Source organism: Xiphophorus couchianus, chromosome 18, assembly GCF_001444195.1.
Source record: "Xiphophorus couchianus chromosome 18, X_couchianus-1.0, whole genome shotgun sequence".
Lineage (NCBI taxonomy): Eukaryota > Metazoa > Chordata > Actinopteri > Cyprinodontiformes > Poeciliidae > Xiphophorus > Xiphophorus couchianus.
Window position 1 is genome coordinate 24,220,508 of NC_040245.1, and position 18,401 is coordinate 24,238,908.

General features: G+C 37.6%; 1 protein-coding gene across 1 annotated transcript in view; it reads right to left on the reverse strand.

Moving 5' to 3' along the window:
• The window catches only part of dhx36 (DEAH (Asp-Glu-Ala-His) box polypeptide 36), a 36,218-nt gene extending 18,173 nt beyond the window's left edge, over positions 1 to 18,045 (reverse strand). Inside the window, exons 1-12 of the mRNA XM_028044737.1 lie at positions 17,509 to 18,045; positions 15,451 to 15,599; positions 15,224 to 15,319; positions 13,617 to 13,821; positions 13,173 to 13,211; positions 12,840 to 13,010; positions 12,568 to 12,647; positions 8,386 to 8,460; positions 7,392 to 7,558; positions 7,221 to 7,302; positions 5,407 to 5,547; positions 2,889 to 2,994 (exon numbers count right to left, since the gene is read on the reverse strand). Of these exons, the coding sequence (XP_027900538.1) occupies positions 2,889 to 2,994; positions 5,407 to 5,547; positions 7,221 to 7,302; positions 7,392 to 7,558; positions 8,386 to 8,460; positions 12,568 to 12,647; positions 12,840 to 13,010; positions 13,173 to 13,211; positions 13,617 to 13,821; positions 15,224 to 15,319; positions 15,451 to 15,599; positions 17,509 to 17,778 (1,581 nt within the window). The 5' untranslated portion in view covers positions 17,779 to 18,045. The remainder of the gene's footprint in view (positions 1 to 2,888; positions 2,995 to 5,406; positions 5,548 to 7,220; positions 7,303 to 7,391; positions 7,559 to 8,385; positions 8,461 to 12,567; positions 12,648 to 12,839; positions 13,011 to 13,172; positions 13,212 to 13,616; positions 13,822 to 15,223; positions 15,320 to 15,450; positions 15,600 to 17,508) is intronic.
• Between the last annotated feature and the right edge of the window lie 356 nt (positions 18,046 to 18,401).

Sequence of the window (18,401 nt, forward strand, 5' to 3'; positions counted from 1 at the left end):
CACCTCATCACCGAGTCAAAAACCATGGACCGTACTAAGGATGAAGAGCCAAACAGTTCACACGATTTCTGTTTGTTTGATCACAATCACAATCACCCGGATCCGCAATGAAACATTTTGGAATTGGTAATCATCAACAAGTCACATCAAAACAAAGAGGAAACATGCTAATGTTAGCCTAGCATGTCAACAAACAGCTTTATATTCAGACATATCTTCAAAAAAAAAAAAAAAGGAGGAAGCTTTTCCTCCATTTCCTTCCCATGCTATCAGAACATTATAGTAGCTTTATTATCAGCCTTACTGATGTTGGGTCTGCTTGAAATGTATTGGGAATTTCAAACAGATTTGAAAATTTTGTTCAGTGCATACTAGCACTGTCTTGACCACAATGCTAAAATCCATCTCTTCTTCAATTAAACACGCAGCCAAACATGGCCACCCACTCCCCTACTCCTGCTGCAACACGTAAACAAACGGTAAAAACATGAGAATGAACAGTTTTATGTATAGGACAGATAGCCATATGCTGAAAAAATATATACGATACCCTTAAAAAGTATTGACCATCTTGGATGTTATAGCCATTTTATTGCCATTACAAATAAATCATATTTAGTAAAAAGAAAAAAGTTGAAAAAAATTTCAAAAAACAACCAAAAATAGTCTAACTTCTAAAATCAGTGCAAAGATTAGCTGCACAAGAAACCTGAAATCAGGCAAAAATGGATCTCAGTGTGAAATCAAGTAGTCAGAAAAACGCTCATTCTTCAAAAAGAGCAATTATTCACCAGCTGAAAGGAATAAAAAGAAAATATTCAGACAAAAAAGTTCTTTCATAGCATTAACTACCTCTGCCTTTTAATTGCATATAATTATTATTCCCAAAGGCTTGCGCTCACATGAGAGCGAGTGTGTGATGTAGAAATTGTGTATATACAGTAGCTACAGTCTGAGGCACACAAAGAAGTGGATTAGTTCAAAAGAAAAAAAACAAAAAACAGAAACAGTTCAGCGGTGTTAGCCTACTATTTGGCAACACGCACACTGATCCTCCCACATCCAGAGCTTCACTAGCAGGCAGTCATTATTGCTCGCATGTCAACCCCCTTAACGTCTAATCATAGACCCCTTCAATATAATTAACCAATCATCACAGGCGAAACCCGACAGACGGGCCATATCCTTGGTTCGGAGCGGCGTCATGGCGAATCAGTGCCTTCTCCTCTGAGCCGTTTGACAATGTCACGGCAAATCAACTGGTCGAGTGGCTGAGTGGCGCCGTGACTGATGGAGATACGGCTACATATAGGAAAGGGTAATTATTCTGTCTGTCCGAGTTAGTCACTCCTCGTTCCAAGGCGCTCTTTTTCTTCTCGACTCTTTCGCACCTTTTGGCCAAAGCCGTCGGCCGCAAACAACCATGAATAATACGATTATTTCCACGTTGCTTGGAGAGAAATACGTTGGAAAAAGCAATCAAGTTCCTTTTGTTTAATTTCCTGATTTGCTGTGAAATGTTATCCTCAACATTATTGTTTCAATTCTGGCAATAACTCAATAACTTCTTTCATGTCCCACAAACTCTTAAATAAGCTTTAATTTAAAAACTTCTTTCAAACTTTAAAAAAATAAAAAATAAACACATTTTTCCACTCATTTCTGCAATTATATGCTTGGATACATAGCCGTGTCACGATAATACATTTTGTAGGACGATAAATTGTCTTAGGAATTATTGCAATAAAAGACATTATTTTTGTCTTGAGGCCAGTTTTAGCTAATATGATGATAATGGCATAATAATGCATGTTTCCTCTGTCAAAGACAAATGAACTTGAATTTTGTGCACAAAACTTCACAGTGAAACTGGAAGACATGATAAATATCCAAAATAAAACACACCAACCAAAATACATTAAATAAAAAGGAAATAAAAAACACACTCAACTGAAACCATAAGTAAATCAAGCTTATTTTGATTTATCATGTGATTAATTGCTTATTGATTATGGATACAGCTCTCTATGAATCATCAGCTTCTTTAGTAATTACTTTTTATTTTAGCTTGCTCCGATTGATAATGACAAATATCAAGTCAGCACTCTTCCAACACATTTATTCATATTTCTGAATCAAAAATCCTTCGATGTTGTTCTTATATAAAATCTAAGTAATTTCTGATTAGATGCGCGCGACAATTTTCTAAATTAGCAGATACAGGCGCTAGTTGAAAAACAACACCGCGTGTAATGACTCTGAAAGGAGCTTCACTTCTATAATTACACAAAATAATCATATATTCAATGATAATCTAATTGAGTAGGCCCTATAAGCTGAACTGATTGCCGCTGTTAATAATCTGTAAAAGTAGCAGTGAAAACTTGCTGACATGAAAGGATGAAACCTGATGGGAACTGGAAGGAAGAAGGAAGAAAAAAAAGGGAGGGAGAACTGGACGTGTAGTGGGAGAGCATCTGCTCCTTCACTCATTAGCACAGATCTGCAGCCAGGATCGGTGTCATTTTCTCTGATCTAAAGTCACTCTGTGTTTGGAAGATTGCCCCGTTCCCTCCATCTGCTCTCCTCTGCCTCTCTCCTTTTCCAGCTCAAGCAGCCGTGTCACCTGTTAAGTTTTTTTTGTTTTGTTTTTTTTTAACTTAACGTGGATCCGTTTTCCACGTGTTCCACTGCGGACTGCCAATGTTGAACGTGTCAGGAGAACAGCGCAAAGCTAAAAATCCTCCGGGCATGTTCCAGTGGCAGACCCCGGTTCTGCTCTGACATAAGAGGCTGCCTGCAAAGTAATCTTCCTCAGCGCAGATTTACTTGAGAAAAGGAAATCCTATTCCTGACTGCGCTGAAACCGGAGATGCGATTACTCTCACCCCCTCGTTGAGCACAATGTGCCGGATCAGCGCCAGGATCAGCTCCAGATCAATCTTCTCATCAGTGTCTAACATCTCCACCGCCTCGATTGTGCCGTCAGAGTATCTGGAAAACATTGACAAACATTGAACCACCTCTCATCTGTCAGGAGGAAGCACAGCCCTTCTGTTGTTCTCTGACTAGTTGCATCAAGGCCAGAAGGGTTTCGTTTTTTGTTTCCCCCTCCCCCCATTTACCGGTGTCTCTTATCCATTTGTTTTCTGATGGATATAAATTACGCATTTCCACCAGAAACAACCTATAGAGCATTATTTTTTCTTCTCAGTCTGAAGGGCAAAACCCAAACGGCGGTGTGAGCTGCACATACAGAAATATATTAACCAGCCCTGTTGACAGTGAATCGAGTTCACTGTTAGTTTCTATTTTTTGTTGATAATTTTACTTCTGAATAGGTTTAATACTTGTTTTTACCACAGGCAATACACCAATCTCCCTGCAGTGCTCAGACAAGCCAATCCCACCCAGCGCTGAGTGCTTTGAAATGTAATTTCAGGCCAGCAATTCAGATCATGCTCTGACCATACAGGATTAATATCTTGAGACTTCTGGGCAGCAGTGGAACAAGCCAAACTGCATGAGGAGAGGAATTGTGATTTTACATCTAAAAACAGTAGCTATAGCATACAGGGTTTGTACATTTTTTGTAAAATTCAAGCCCTGACCATGCATTTTTAAGGTACGTCTTTGCGCTTTTCCAGCGCCACACTTTGGAGATAACGACAATACCAATTAACTACAAATAGACGGTTTTAATTCTGTGTATCACTGTTGCTAATAGCATCTTGTGATGGTATTCTACAGAAGGAACAAGGTAAACCAGAAATGTACTGTTTGTTGTATATTACACCCTATTAACTTGACTGGTCTGAGAACAAAACACTACAAAAATATCTTCCAATTTCAGTAACATTGTTTGACATACAAAATATAAGCCAACCTTTATTTCAATTACACAGATCAATAGTCATTGAGCCGATAGGCAGAATACATATTGATTATATTGAAACAACCCAAACAAATCGTTTTAAGGTAAGAAACCTTTCTGCTCAGATTAAATTAATGCAATACACAGAGAAAGCTACAAAAACAATTTCTAGAAGTTTTCTGGCATTTTGCAAATAGAAATAATTTCGATAATTCTAATTAACCTAATACAAGAAAGGTTTAGTCTGATTTCACTTCAGACAGTGTGAAAATTTTTTTTTATTTTTTATTTGTGTGCATTAAAATTTCTGGTTACAACTGTTAATGATGTTTTCCGTAATCTATCTAGCTTTTAATTACACGTTAGATTGCTCTGCATTTTGCTCTACAAAACTGTGCCGTTTGCATATCAAGCACTTTCAAGGAGTTCATACAGAAATCAAGCACTTCCCAAACTCTGAAGACACCCAACTGAAATTCAAGCATTTTTAAGGATTTCAAGCACCTGCACAAACTCCGACTACACAGCAAAAATAAACTGAAACAACATCAAAGCAAAAGAAATGCTCTTCACAGTAAGAATTTCTGTACTTGTAATCTGAATCCATTTTAAACCCTGATTGTACTGTTGACTCTGATGGGCTGGTAACGTTTTCTGGCTCTCATCTATTGACCTCTAGATTACCTAGAGGTCCAGAGGTGACCTATTGGGGATGGTCACCAGCCTCAACCCTAAACAGGACTCAGCAGGTTAGGAAAACAAACAGATGGATGGTGTGTTGCTGCTCAACACCGCCTGCCAATATTCAGCACAAAGACGAGACGCCTCCTCAGACTGATTTAACCTCATGCTTCTCTTCCAGTTACAATTGAATGTCTTTGTTCACTAAAGAAAATAAAAAAAAGACAATCCTTTAACTTGTATCTGAAAAGAGAAATTTACTTCTGTAGAACAGAGGCTGACCTTACATTTGTCTTTTTAATCCAAACGAAACAAAATCCAGACAATATAATAAGAGCATAATAGAGCTACTGCTGAAACCAGCTTGGTATAGGAAATGAGCTACATCTCTATGTACCAAAGCCTCAGGCAAGGTGAGGCTGTTTTTTTAAATAAACTTTCAAAGGGTAAACTGTCGCGCAAGCAATTATGCCGACAGTCTCCTCACTGGAGACTGAGCAATTATAATGAAGGTAAAGAAACGGTATTGCCCTCCAACTGTCTGGAAACTATTTGTTCATAAATGGCTCCAACATAGCCGCTTTATTATACTCAAAGAAACACACAGTTGAAATCAGAGGTTTACATACACAGAACAAAAAGACATACTTTTTTTTCCCCCCTCACTGTGTAAAGTTAAAACAGAGAATTGCTCTCTTGTATGTTGGAGATAATCATTATTTTATGAAATAAATAAAAGCTGTCTGTCTTTTTTTCAGGGGAAAAAAAAAAAGACAACAGCCATACTGGGTAATGAAGCAGCTACAGTTTGAAACGCCTGGTTTCAACTGAGTCCAAACAAAATAACTCACCTGCCCTGCAGCGTTCGTGCGTAACATGGCCAGCTCTCCTTATATTCCTCCTCCTTCTCCTCCTTCTCCGATCTGGATTGGTGGCCCTGCCAAAAGCGTCTCTTCCATGCAGGCCGACGATCCTGATTCTGCGGACGATATCTGGCAGAGAGACAAAAACATCCAGTTAGTGCACACAAAGTTTAAGACTGGATGTATTTGCACCTATCGGTTTGACACAGGTGGAATAGAATCGCGAGCTGTGATGCTGGAACTAAACACTGAAACCCAAGTGTGTCTAAGGAAGTGTTTTACTGCCTAGGAAGTCAAAGCTACTATGTTGAGCCTGTCATCTGAAGGTGCATGCTTTAAAGAGGCAGTAGTATGCATTCTCCAGCCACAAAGTGGCATTTTGTAGCACAGACAAGTAATTATGTCACCTTTAAAATGCCGTATATATCAAACATAGCTTACAAGTAATTTTGACTTGGCAATTTGATGCTTTGAAATCGGCCTCTGTCTCTTTAAGAAGCTCCTACCCCCTTCACAATAATGACCACCCATTATGCCGTTTACCAACATTCTTAGGGGAATTTCACTGTTAACTAGTTTGTATAAGTACTCGACAAATGAATCTTAGGAACAGTAACGGGACATTTTCACAGATTGAGGTTGTACAGTTTACCGGTTTAACAAGACACAAACTGTCGAATGGCTTATATGGGCAACTTGTGTCGCGTTTCATATGAACAGCAGCCATGCTGGGTACTGAAGCTGGGGTTGCTTGGAGACCGCTGACGTTTCCGTCAGAATTCAAACTTTATAAGATTTTCCTGTCTTATTTTTGACAGGAAACTCAGAAAAACAGATTTAACAGCAAAACTCAGCGAATAATCTGAACTGAAGTTAATCATTTCTAGTTGTTGTTAGTCAGTAAAAATAACTTGTTTCTTTGCTCAACTTTGTTCTGCCATGTACATCAGCCAAACAGACAACCAGAGCCGAAGAAGAGTACAAACCCAAAAACATATGCTCCTGGCACAACAGTGCCCCTAGCGGACGGACATGTAATACAAACAAAACAAAGGAGTAAAAGTCATGAGTGAAAAATACTTTGCCTGCCGAAATTAAACTGGGCAATATGACTGAGCAGAAATTCTTTAAAAACAGTTTAAGGTTTATTAAATCTTTATTTTCAATGTTGCTTGGCACCTTAGAAAGACAAAATATGTACTCATGAGACCTGGACTGGGTTATTCTGAACTGGCTGCATTTCTATTGACAACATAACTGCCAATATGACATTTCAAAAATAAAATTGCTTAATCGAAACACTGCAATTTTTTAAAAAAAACAACTTGTTTTTTGATAGGTTTTGGCACTAGGATGAGGTGGGGGTTTTTTTCAGCTGTATCAAAATTGGTTTATTTTGCACAACTGCAAAGGAAACTTTTCTCGCATCACGAATCACACTATCGACAACCAGACGTTGCCAGTGGTGCAAATCATGAAGAAGAAGATGACAGGGAGTAGTTGTAGGATCAAGGTGCGACATGTTTTTTGATGGTTTAACACATGGACAAACTCATTCACGTGTGATTTTAATTGCGTTTCAAGTTTAAGGGAAACACCATAAATGTGAAATTGTGTGTGTGTGTGTGTGTTTTCCCCCAACGTTAGCAGAATATTGACAAATTTGTGCACACATTTGTAATGGAAAAGCAGCTAGTGACTACAGATTCTTTAAAACACAATTTGGGAGAATTTTTTCTGCAAACATTTTTTTAAAATATTACCAGAATAATTGCAATAATTCAGGTGTTTAGTAATAGTACCTGGTCATCTCAATGATGTCTTCAAGTAGGAACTCTTCCACTGGGAATGCTAACCCAGGGATGTGGATCATTGGACATTTGTCTTAAAAAAAAAAAAAAAAAAAAAGGGAAAAGAGGTGAGGGTAATTGTTTCTGTGTAAAACAACATTGCGTAAATTGGGGGTGTCGTACCAAAATATTTAGAGAACTTTTCTGCGTTGAGGGTGGCACTCATCAGGATGACCTTGAGATCATCTCGGAGGTTGAGTAATTCCTTCACGATGACGAGCAAAACATCTGACTGAAGGTTTCTTTCGTGGATCTCGTCCAGCACAAGGTGACTGACACTGGATAACAACCTAAGAAAACACGGGAGATTAAATTAGGAGTTTGAGTTTTAGGTCAAGGGATGGGCTAATCTGTAAGGATTATTGTCAGCCTTTCATCAGGGTTTGTACATATTTCCCCACTGTAAAATTCAAAACACTTTTCAAGCATTTTCAAGGTGAGTTTTCAAACTTTTCCAGGACCACACAAAAACAATACAAATAAACTAAAAAGAGACAGTTTCAATTCACTATCATATGACATAATTTATTACTGTTATTCATAATCTCCTGCTACCGTATTTTACATTCTGCAGAAGGGATAGGGTCAACTAAAATATGAGAAATTTTTATGTTTCGACATATAAAATATAAGCCAAATTTGATTTAAATTACACAGATCAATCTCACTGAGACGTTAGGAATAATAAATATATTGAAACAATCAAAGGAAATTGTGTTAACGTCAATAATTGTCAAATGACAATTGAATGGGATTTGCTACAGTTTAAAGGTTTTTATGCATATACAATCCACAGATTAAGCAAGAGAAATTCTTCATCAAATGTTTTGGTCTCTCAATTAAAGTCTTCAAATAATTCACAAAAGTCCAACATCAAGGAAAAGGTGGCATTTCACTAAGACCGTCTTGTTAATCTAAGCAGCTCAGAAAGTAACGAAGAGCACCGAGGGATGAGTCAACAGAAGATCTCAGTGTGTGTACCTGCGTCTTTATTTATCAAATCAGTACAGATAAAAATAATATTTTTAAAAAATCAAGACACGGAAAGGATGTGCGACAAGCAGAAGCTTGGAGTGGATGACGACGATGAGAAAGTGAAAGATGGGATCAGACTTACGGATCAGAGCGGAGCCACTGAAGAATAATTCCTGTTGTACAGTACAGTATTGAACCTTGTCTCCGTGGTAACCGGCTGTGAAGTGTGAGGAGGAAGAGATGAGAAAGTAGAAAGGCTTTACATTTTCCAGATGACACAAATTAGGTCTAGTGCATAGAGGAAGACAAAAGAGATATTTCTCTAATACAACTTCCTCCAGTAAAATGCGAGTCCTTTCACATAAAGTTGAGTTTGTTGTTCCATGAAATGACACAAGTTAGGTAACTGCTAACCACAACATGTGGCAAAGGGGTTTTGTAAACTTATTTATTCAAAATTGCCCGAACAAACATGATACATAATTGTTATAATGCATACACAGCCACTTGTACCCCAACGCTCCATATAGGGTTTTGTTTGTCCGCAGTCAAAAACGAGTGAAAAATATAGAGGAATATTTTTGAACAAATATTTGAATGGGGAACTTTTTTTTTTTCTTTGAATGTGTCACTTTCACCTGCAGTTTTGCTTTTTTTTTGCTCAATATAATACACCCTATTCTTCCATTGAGACACTGTTTGGGCGGTCTGCGGCTTCAGGAAACCTTGATAGTTTTCTTTTCAGTTGAATTTTTAAGAAATACGATTTAACATCACTGATTTGATCCTTTTGTTTATCATTGTTGAAGAGAAAAACCTTTTTTTCTCTCCTGGTGTTGATATTTTTTTAACCTTCATATGGCAATGTTGAGAAAAACGGAAAAGGTTGAAATAGTTTTACTAGATTAATGATTTACTTCATGACATGAGCTCTAAAGGGAACATGAACTGGGATGAGGCAAGGCACTGCTAATTATTCACACTGGTTTGATTTCAAAATTTCACCAGGCTATTTCTCATTGTTTAAAAGTTTATCCTTTGAACGGCAAAAGGAGTTCTGATTCATTTTGTCTCTTGAAACATAGCCGCCAACTGCCTCTCCTCGGCAGCTGAACTTCACTGACGGCTTTGTTGCATAATTAATTCGAGTGTGACATTTAAAAAGCAACAACAACAAAAAAGATTTCTGACAATTATCTAGGAAAAAGTAACTCCGAAGTAACAACCTTGAGTGCAGGAAAGAATCGCATATTCACAGGTTCAGAGTAGAACAAAAACAACCGAGGCAGTGAGCCAAAAAGAAGTGAAAGGTTTTAAAATGAAGAAAAAAGAAAAACAATATGCACAAACAGAAACGGGGGTATGGCGAGATTTCTCCCCATTCAGACACATGTCAGACTATTTAGCATTTAGAAATTTCTAATAGGCAGCAGAAACGCTGCAGGGAAAATAAAAGCGGCTGGGCTTCTAACAGCCTCGACACTTAGAGCTTTGCGCGGTGCCACAAATTCATTTCTACAGCACAGCGCTGCCCTGTAACAGGTCTGCTGTGAGGTCATCTCGTTGTTCACACTGCAAACAATGAGCTGCCTCATCCTCCAAACACAATTCTACTTTTCCTGGTTAGTAACTCAACCTTTACAGAGACTGAGACAGTTCAGTCGCCTTTTATTTTCTAGCGAGCCAAACCTTGTTTGTGGATGTTAATGTCGCTCCATGCTACCTCATTAGCTACCCCATTAGTTACGTTGTTTGCTTTTTTTTTCAGCGGTATTTAAAAGCAGTGAGGAATGCAACAATATTCCTTTAGTAAAACAGAAAGAGAAGTGCTGTCAGCTGCGATACATCAATGTCACTTGTGCATTATTCATGGCACTCTGGTTCATACAGCTTCTTTATAAAATATTTGGGCTGTTTCACATTCTGTCACACACCGCATGGACAAAACTTTATAACGGATTGCAATTTTATGACAGACAAGCACAGTGTGGGGCAAACCTAATCAGCAAAAAGGAAAATGACCGTTTTTGAAATTCTCAATGTGCTTCCGCAGGGTTTCTGCAGGCTTTAGCAAGTCAAATTTAAGACTTTTTCAGACTTCTCCAATGCCACCTTGAATTAAATGTAAGATTTAACAAAAGAAAATAAATTTAAAAAGTACATTTAGGGAATGGTTGGGGAAAGATGCTCCGCTGTAATCAAGAAAACGAACAACGTCCGGCCAAACGGTGGCAAACTTGCACTTACTCATGATAGATACTAAAAAGCTAACTAGCTTGTAGCAAGGTAAGTACAAGTAGCTAGTTAGCGATAGCATCAACCACCTCAAGTCACAGAATGCAGTGAAGATGTCTGCGAGATGTCAAGCTTTGGCCTGACAGAAAACTACATACAGTATATCATGATTAACAAGATTAAATAGTCCTTTTACTGTGTTTACAGATGTAAACTCTTTACTTACTCATTTTTGCAAGCTAACTCAGATTAGACAGGGGCTGTCGTCTGTGAAAATTCATTTTCATGTCTTCTTAGGTGTATTACAACACACGAATAAGTCTGGCTGTAAGTTTTCTTTGACTTCGCAATATGTTGAAATTTAACATGGTTGTAATGTAGCTGTAAGCAATTTCATCTCCAAGAAATTCCAAGATGACAATAAATGTCAGATGATTACAAAATAGCGTACATTCAGTCTCTCCATTGTATGTAATTTATTTGGTGACACTTGTTCGACGCAACAGGTGGTCAAGCCAATAACAAAAGCATAAGAAGAAGAATAGATAAAGGCCAGAAGAGACCACAATAAAATCATTCTGTTGAGAGAGAAAATATGTTTTTTTTTCCCCCCAGCAGATGGAACGACAGCAAACACACACCCAGATACTGAGCTATGAACCAAAAGAAGGACATCAACACTGGTGAATTATATTTATTTATTCACCAGTCATATTGTTGTTGCGATATTATCGTCTATGCCATCTCCTACGTTTTTACCTCCAATATTGTTAGAAATAACTCTAAATTAAGTGTGCAGCACAGTCTGCTTTTGCAAATGGCCTTAAATGCACAAGAGTGTACAGCAAAATTTTGGTTCTGGTAACAGAACTAGATTACACATTGAGGGAATAAAAGGAGCAAGGCTATAAAGTTTTCATGTCAGCTTTTTTTTTTTAATAAGTAAACCTGGTACATCATTAGAGGTTTAACAAAGCGGTATCACACTGTTTGCCACTGTGCTCCGTGAGACCACAACAGTGAGCAGTCAAAGCGCAGCAGCAGATTCACAAATGTATCTCTAAAGAACATCTTTTTAAACTCACCTAGAATTTAAGCTCGGTGGTGGTACAGATTTAAAGTCATTTTATAAGAAAAGTGGATGAATCACAACTACATATTTTGGTGCAAAAAAAAACAAAAAACAGAAACGAACTCAAGTTTCTGCATCCTGACTCACACCAGATAAAACCGTTTTCTTATGAGATTTATCAATTTGTTTTTGCTTCAATTAGCATTCACCTCCAATACTCTGTTGAGAATCCTCAGCAAGCAATAAAGCCTCAGATGAAAGGTTTGATGTCTTTGTTTGATGTGAAGCCAGACCTTAGTAGAAGCTGTCTTCAGTTTTAAAATCGATTTTTATTATTATCATTATAAGTATTATTCTCTGGCTTTTGTTGTTTTGTTATTCAGCTAGATGAGCACGGCTCTGTTCGGATCAGATCAGATGCCGGACTTAAAAACATTCATCTAGATACACTAAAGATATTATTAATTACTCCCAGAGCACATTTAAGTTACCGTCTGTCTGCGCTTTGATGCGGTGTCCAATTATCTTTAAGGCATTTGACTCTAACTGACATACTGACGACGGAAAGAAACACAATCAACTAAAAATAAATTGTTCAACAAAAACTTCTACATGAGATTAAGCAAAATGTACAATGACTTTTTTTTCTCTTAACATGCATCTCATTTTTTCAGATTATGCTCCCACTACATTTAAATGTTGGTGTATTTTTAAAAACCAAAAGAAGATGTAGCTCAGCTTGAACATCTGGTACCAAGAAGCTGAATATTAATCTTAAGATTATCTGTAATTTAGGCATAAGGTTTATTCTGCGGATTAAAATAATTATCCGTTTATGAAGTCATGATTGGCTTTGCTCTGATAACTGAAGTTTAAGTCAGGAACAGACTAAGAATCACATAATCAAAGGACATAAAAACTGTGTTTTCTGACAGTTAAATACATAGCGAGCTTTTTAAAGTTAAATCCATTACCTCCATTTCATGCATCAGCAGTCATTAGGGAGAAAAATCTTACCTCTGCAGACGTATTTGGTAACCACAGGAATTTCCATTTCCTACACTTTCTGCTCTTTCTGCAGCTACACGCTCTGCTACCTGAGAGGGAAAAACACACACATAATTCCACTGAAGAAAAGAGCCTGCATTAAAAAAATTTTAAAAAAACTTTTATCAGGACAAGTCATGCATGAAATTTAGCAAACTGAATTTTGCGTCACAACGACATTCTTCAGTAGTAGACAAACCAGAACATTTGAACCAACGTAAGCAGGGCTGCAGAAAACTTACGGAGATGGCGCTGATGCGGCGGGGCTGCGTGCAGACCACGCGGCACGTCGAGCCCCGGCCTCTTCTGATGTGGTCGTCCAGGATGAACTGGGTGACCTGAGTGGTCTTTCCGCACCCCGTCTCCCCGCTAACCACCAAGACGCGGTTAGAGTTGATGAGCCGCACCAGATCCTGTGGATCAAATCAGAGATGACAGAAGGAACGCAATTAAGAGGTTGTGGGAAATAAAAACAAAAAAAGAAAGAAAGAAATATGCATGTTTTTTATGTAAGATGTTGTAATGGTGAGTTGGAAAGTAATTGCTTAAAAGGACGATAAAGCAGCAATACTTGCCTCTTTCTTTCCGTATGATGGTAGTTTTTCCCTGAATTTCTAAAAATGAAAAAAATGAAGAGTAGGTTTTTATTTCTTTATAGTTGTGCAATTTTAAAATCATCACCAAATTTAATTTCGACATTAACAATTCACACTTTACATATTCTGCTTTCAACCCCAGTTTCAACTCCAGCCTCATCACTTCATGCAGCAAAATTCAGCAGTACTGTTTTGTCAACAATGCATTTTGTTAACTTTGCACTTGAAAATTAAAACTTTTAAGCCTGAAATTTTAACATCCTGCTTACACAATGTTGACGAAACTCTATACCAAGTTATCCGTAGAAAATGTCTCTACACTATTATATTGTACTTTGAAAAAAATGTATTTATTGGACTTGGAACTGCAGCAGAAAGTCCTGCTGTTGACAGCAAATTAAAACTTCATATTTATACACTTACCAACATTTCTTTGTAATTTCGATCCGTTTTTTTGCTTTGCAAATCTCTTTTCAAGTCCTCATCCACTGATGCGTCTCTGACTACTTCCTGAAATAAGAACTCCAGATCCTTGTGTTCGCTCAGTGTTTTTTCTTTCTCCACGTCATCCTCATCATCTGCGTCCCAGTTGTCTGGAGGTTCATCTTTAGCTGCTGTAGAGGAGTCACTGAAAAAAAACATTAAATAACACACACATTAGGAGCAAGGTTGATGACAAGGGTTATAGTTTAGTTATTATTTTCAAATGATTGAAAAAAATGACTTTAAAGGTATATTTTAATTTAAATATGACAATATAAAGTCTGAATGATGAGTCAAATTCTTTTAAATTCTGAATGAATTTGCTGTTATTGCTCACAAATAAAATCTCCAATTTTTTATACCAAATAAAATGTATGATTTTAATAGATTTTTTTCCACTCACTTTTTATTCCTTAAAAATAAATTACGAACGTTAGAAATTATCTTTAAAAAAAAAAAAAAGCCTTTAATTTCAATCATTTCTTTTGTGAGTTGACCTGAATTCAAATTCAAAATAAATACAAACTTTATTAAAACAAGCTTGTCAAAACAAATATCCCTCTAAACTATGAAAACCCAACGAGGGCAATGGTGAAAAAAAAATATCCACATTTTACTCAAATTAAATCTCAAACAGAAAATTTGATTGTGAAGTCAATTTTTCGCCCAGTCCTCGTTAAATCCATTTAAAGCCAACATACTTTGCCAAAACGTTTCCCTTCCTTTAAATAATCCAATCAACCACTTTGTAAGAAAAAAAAAAAAGAAAACTTTCAGATCAGTTTTATCAAAATATGTTTATCTTGAATTTCTCACCAAGAAATGTATTTTGTTACAATGGACTTCACCTTCTGCCCCCACAGTAAATATGTGGCTCACACAGATATCGGTCATCCTTCATTTGGAAAAGCTGACCCATGATCTTAATCACAAATCAGACACATTTTTGACACTTTGGGGTCCCCTTGAGTCTTTTCTGCTTGGTCCTTAGGATTTTAGTTTTTTATTATTTTGTTCTCTAGCTCTATTTATTCTTGCCTGCTTTTGTTTCCCCTCTCTTGATGTCCGAGGGGTGACGTGGACTGGAGGAGAAGATTGACACCTTGTTTCTTGTTCATGTGGGGTATTTTGTTGTAGTTTTTTTTTTTATTATTATTATTTTTTTTTTTATGTGTGTATGTGTGTGGCGGCACAGGTTTCTTTGTTCTTTGTATTGTAACGAATCTGAAATTAATAAAAATAATAATAAAAAAATAAATATAAATAACATAATACACCAATATATTCACGTAAAAAAAATTATAAATACAAAATATATATGTTTACTTTATCACCTAAAGCAGGCATTCTCAGAACCTCGTACAAATATGAGATATTTACACTTTGTGAACAATAAAAAACAAAACAAAACAAAAAAGGGTCTTGAATACGTTGATGATTAGGAGAAATGCAATTACTGGTTACTATTAATATGACATTTGTATTATATGCAGTTATTTTGGGTTAAAGTGCTGAATTGTTTGAGTTTGAGACTTTTACACAGTTACCGTTGAGATGTGCGGCTTGTTTTCTTCTGTTTCGAAGAACCGTCTTCCTCTTCCTCCAATTTCTGCTTCTCTTCAGGCATATCCCCGTCAAAGTAACTGATTTCACAACATGGTAATAAGACACAACATCAGCTACAAACAGTCAAATAATCTGATTTTATACATCCTTTTACATTGTAAGCTTGGCAGTGAGCGAGTGCACAGCGGAAGTCACAAGCAGCTCTCACCAGTGGCCGCTGCTGCTGGCTGCTGTCTGCCAGGCGTCAGACACTGAGGACGGTGCGTCCCTGCTGTCTCTTGTTGGGTCTCTCTGGACAGAGTTGAGGAGCTTGGTGATGTGTTCCTCTCTGGCTTCGTCCATGTGGACCATGGCCCGCTGCACACATATGAAGAAAGGGGAAAAAATATATATATGTATACATATGTTCTCTTGCTGTTGCATTTTGTGTCGCTAAAAGGTTTTACTTGACAGCACCACTCGGGCATAGCACCAACCTACTAAGCAAATCCAGTCCACTGGAAAGGAAAGCTTTAGAGACGGGACCAACATCGGTACATTGGACAAAATGTGTCATTTTATAAAGGTAAAGGTACGTTTATTTATATAGCACATTTTCAGCAACAAGGCTTTACAGAAATTATAAGGAAATACAAACAAAATAACAAACCAAAGGAAAAACCGAAAGAAGAAAAATAATCTAATGTTGATCTCCTGTTCAGGGTTGCTAGATAAGTATCCTGTGGTCTAATTCCATTTCTGGGTTGGAAGAATAGGATTCTAAAACGTAGTTGCTAAGGTAGTTTTTATGGATTCTATGTTTGTTCTAATCTCTGTTCTAGGTTGCTAAATAAGTGTAAGTAAGTATATAGTCCGATAAATAAAACTGGGCCGATATTCACAACCGATATTTATTTGCATCTTGTTGCCATTTGTTTCTGAAGGGGGGGGGGGGAGGGGGTTGGTCACGTGGTATTTGTTTGGTCATGTGACAGTGATGCAGCAAAGGATTGTGGGGTCGATTTGCTTGGATTCCTGCTCATGTAGGTATAGAAGGAAATGAAGAAGCAGATATATTAGCTAAACAGGCCCTGAAATCAAATATTATTAACTTAAGTATTCCATTAAGCAAAAGTGAAGGTAAATCTATTATTCAAAATAAAATCCTTAAGGTTTGGCAGGAACAATGGGCTAATCATGACACTGGTATACATTTATATAAAATTCAAAAGACTGTGGGGGGTAATAGTTGTATGAATGGAAGGCGGAAAGAAGAGGTAGTCATATCTCAACTTAGAATTGGTCATACTGGACTTAATAGTTCTCTTTTCAGAATAGGGAAACATGAAACAGGGACTTGTAATTATTGTAATCAGATGGAAACAGTGGAACATGTGTTATTAAAATCTAATAAGTATTCAGAGGAACGTCAGCACTTAAAGTCAATAATAAATAGAGAGAAAATAGGATTGTCTATGATAAATCTTTTAGGAAATAAATCAAATTCTGTTAGCAATTAATTAATTAGATTTTTAAAAAGCCCTTGGTTATTTAATCGTATTTAATGTATGTATGTATGTGTGTGTATGTGTGTGCATACAAACACATACATATATATATATATATATATATGAGTGTGAATTTGCACATTCGTGCATACCATTAAATTCCCTCTGAGATCATTGATGACCACACTCCAGTCTGGTAGGTGGCGGTAAATGCACCTTAAGTTGGTTGCCATTCGCCAATTTAAAAAAAGAAAAAAAGAAGAAGAAGTAGGATTGTGGGGAGTTTAACTGAGCCATAGAAACAAAGGTGAATGCAATAGTGTGTTATCGTTTTTACCAAGGTGCTGAAAGGGAAATTAAATTAGGCCTGTCATGATAACAAATTTAATAAATAAGGCAGTAAGTATTAATTTGGTCCTAAAAGCTAATGTGAAAGCAGTGGGGAGAAATAGGCGAGCCTCATGATTTGAGCAAGTACAAAAAACGTCCAAACGATGAGAGTTTCAAGACTGAAACCACATCAAACCCTTTGGTCTCCAATGTCAATACATCACGACTGTTGAGGCAACAAAAGGGGGTTAGCACACCAATAGGCAAATGATCATAACATTACAGAGCGCAATACCAAAAAAATTGGAAAACAGATTACATCAATGATGTCCCACTAGTTACTATGAATAAAAGGCAACTGTAAACAAATGCACAAATCATTGTAGTCAAATCCAAACACTGTTCATCTAAAGTTACAGTGACTAAGAGTCAATCAGCAAGGCTCCTACCGATCTGCGGTCCGCTTGTTTCCTCCTCACTGCTCCATACCGCGCGTACCACAAACCAATGTCCCGGCCCCTCAGGTGTGGAGGAGGTCGGTCCCTCTGACCTCCTCCTGCTCCTCGGTCCTGGTCGAAGTCGGAACCGTGTCCTCTGAAACCTCTCCCACCGCCACCACCTCCTCCTCCTCTGTCCAGTCTCTCTCTGCTCCCATCCCTGAACCCTCTGTCTCCCTTTCTGCTTCTTCTTCCACCTCCACCGCCGTAGCCGTAACTCATGCCGCCGTTAGCAAGAAAACGCACTAAATGTAAAACCTGTCACTGTCGCAATACATGTAGGAGCACGTTAACGCCGCTTGGATTAACTAGCACCGGGTGAATTGGTGCATTTCAAGCTATACAAGGAAAAACCTACCGCTATCTTTGTCAGTAGAGGTACCAGTCACGCATTCACCCGATAAATATACAAGAAGCAGCAAACAAAGTACAAAAGCAGCCAGCAATTGCTGTTTTCTGTCCGGCGGGACGCATGAATATGACGTATGCGGCGTACAGCCGCTGGATGTTGACGTAGAGCTCACGCCTCTGAAATGTTGTGAGGGGGGGAATGCTACTAAGGTGAAAATCACTCAGTCGGGTTTAAGAATATGCTACGCAAAATATTAAGAGCTCATAAATTATACACTGTGGAATAGCTCAAAGTGAGAGCTACGCCAGCAGGCAAACACATGAGGTTTCTTTTTTCTTTTTTTCTTTTTTTTTTTTTTTTTTTTTTTACAAACAGTAAGGGGGAAAAAATTGTAGAGGCGGAACAAAATGTGTGAGACTGTCTGGATCTCTGTTCCACTAAGGTCATTTCTCCGGGGAAAAAAACAGTAACTGGCCCAGACAAATATCCTGCT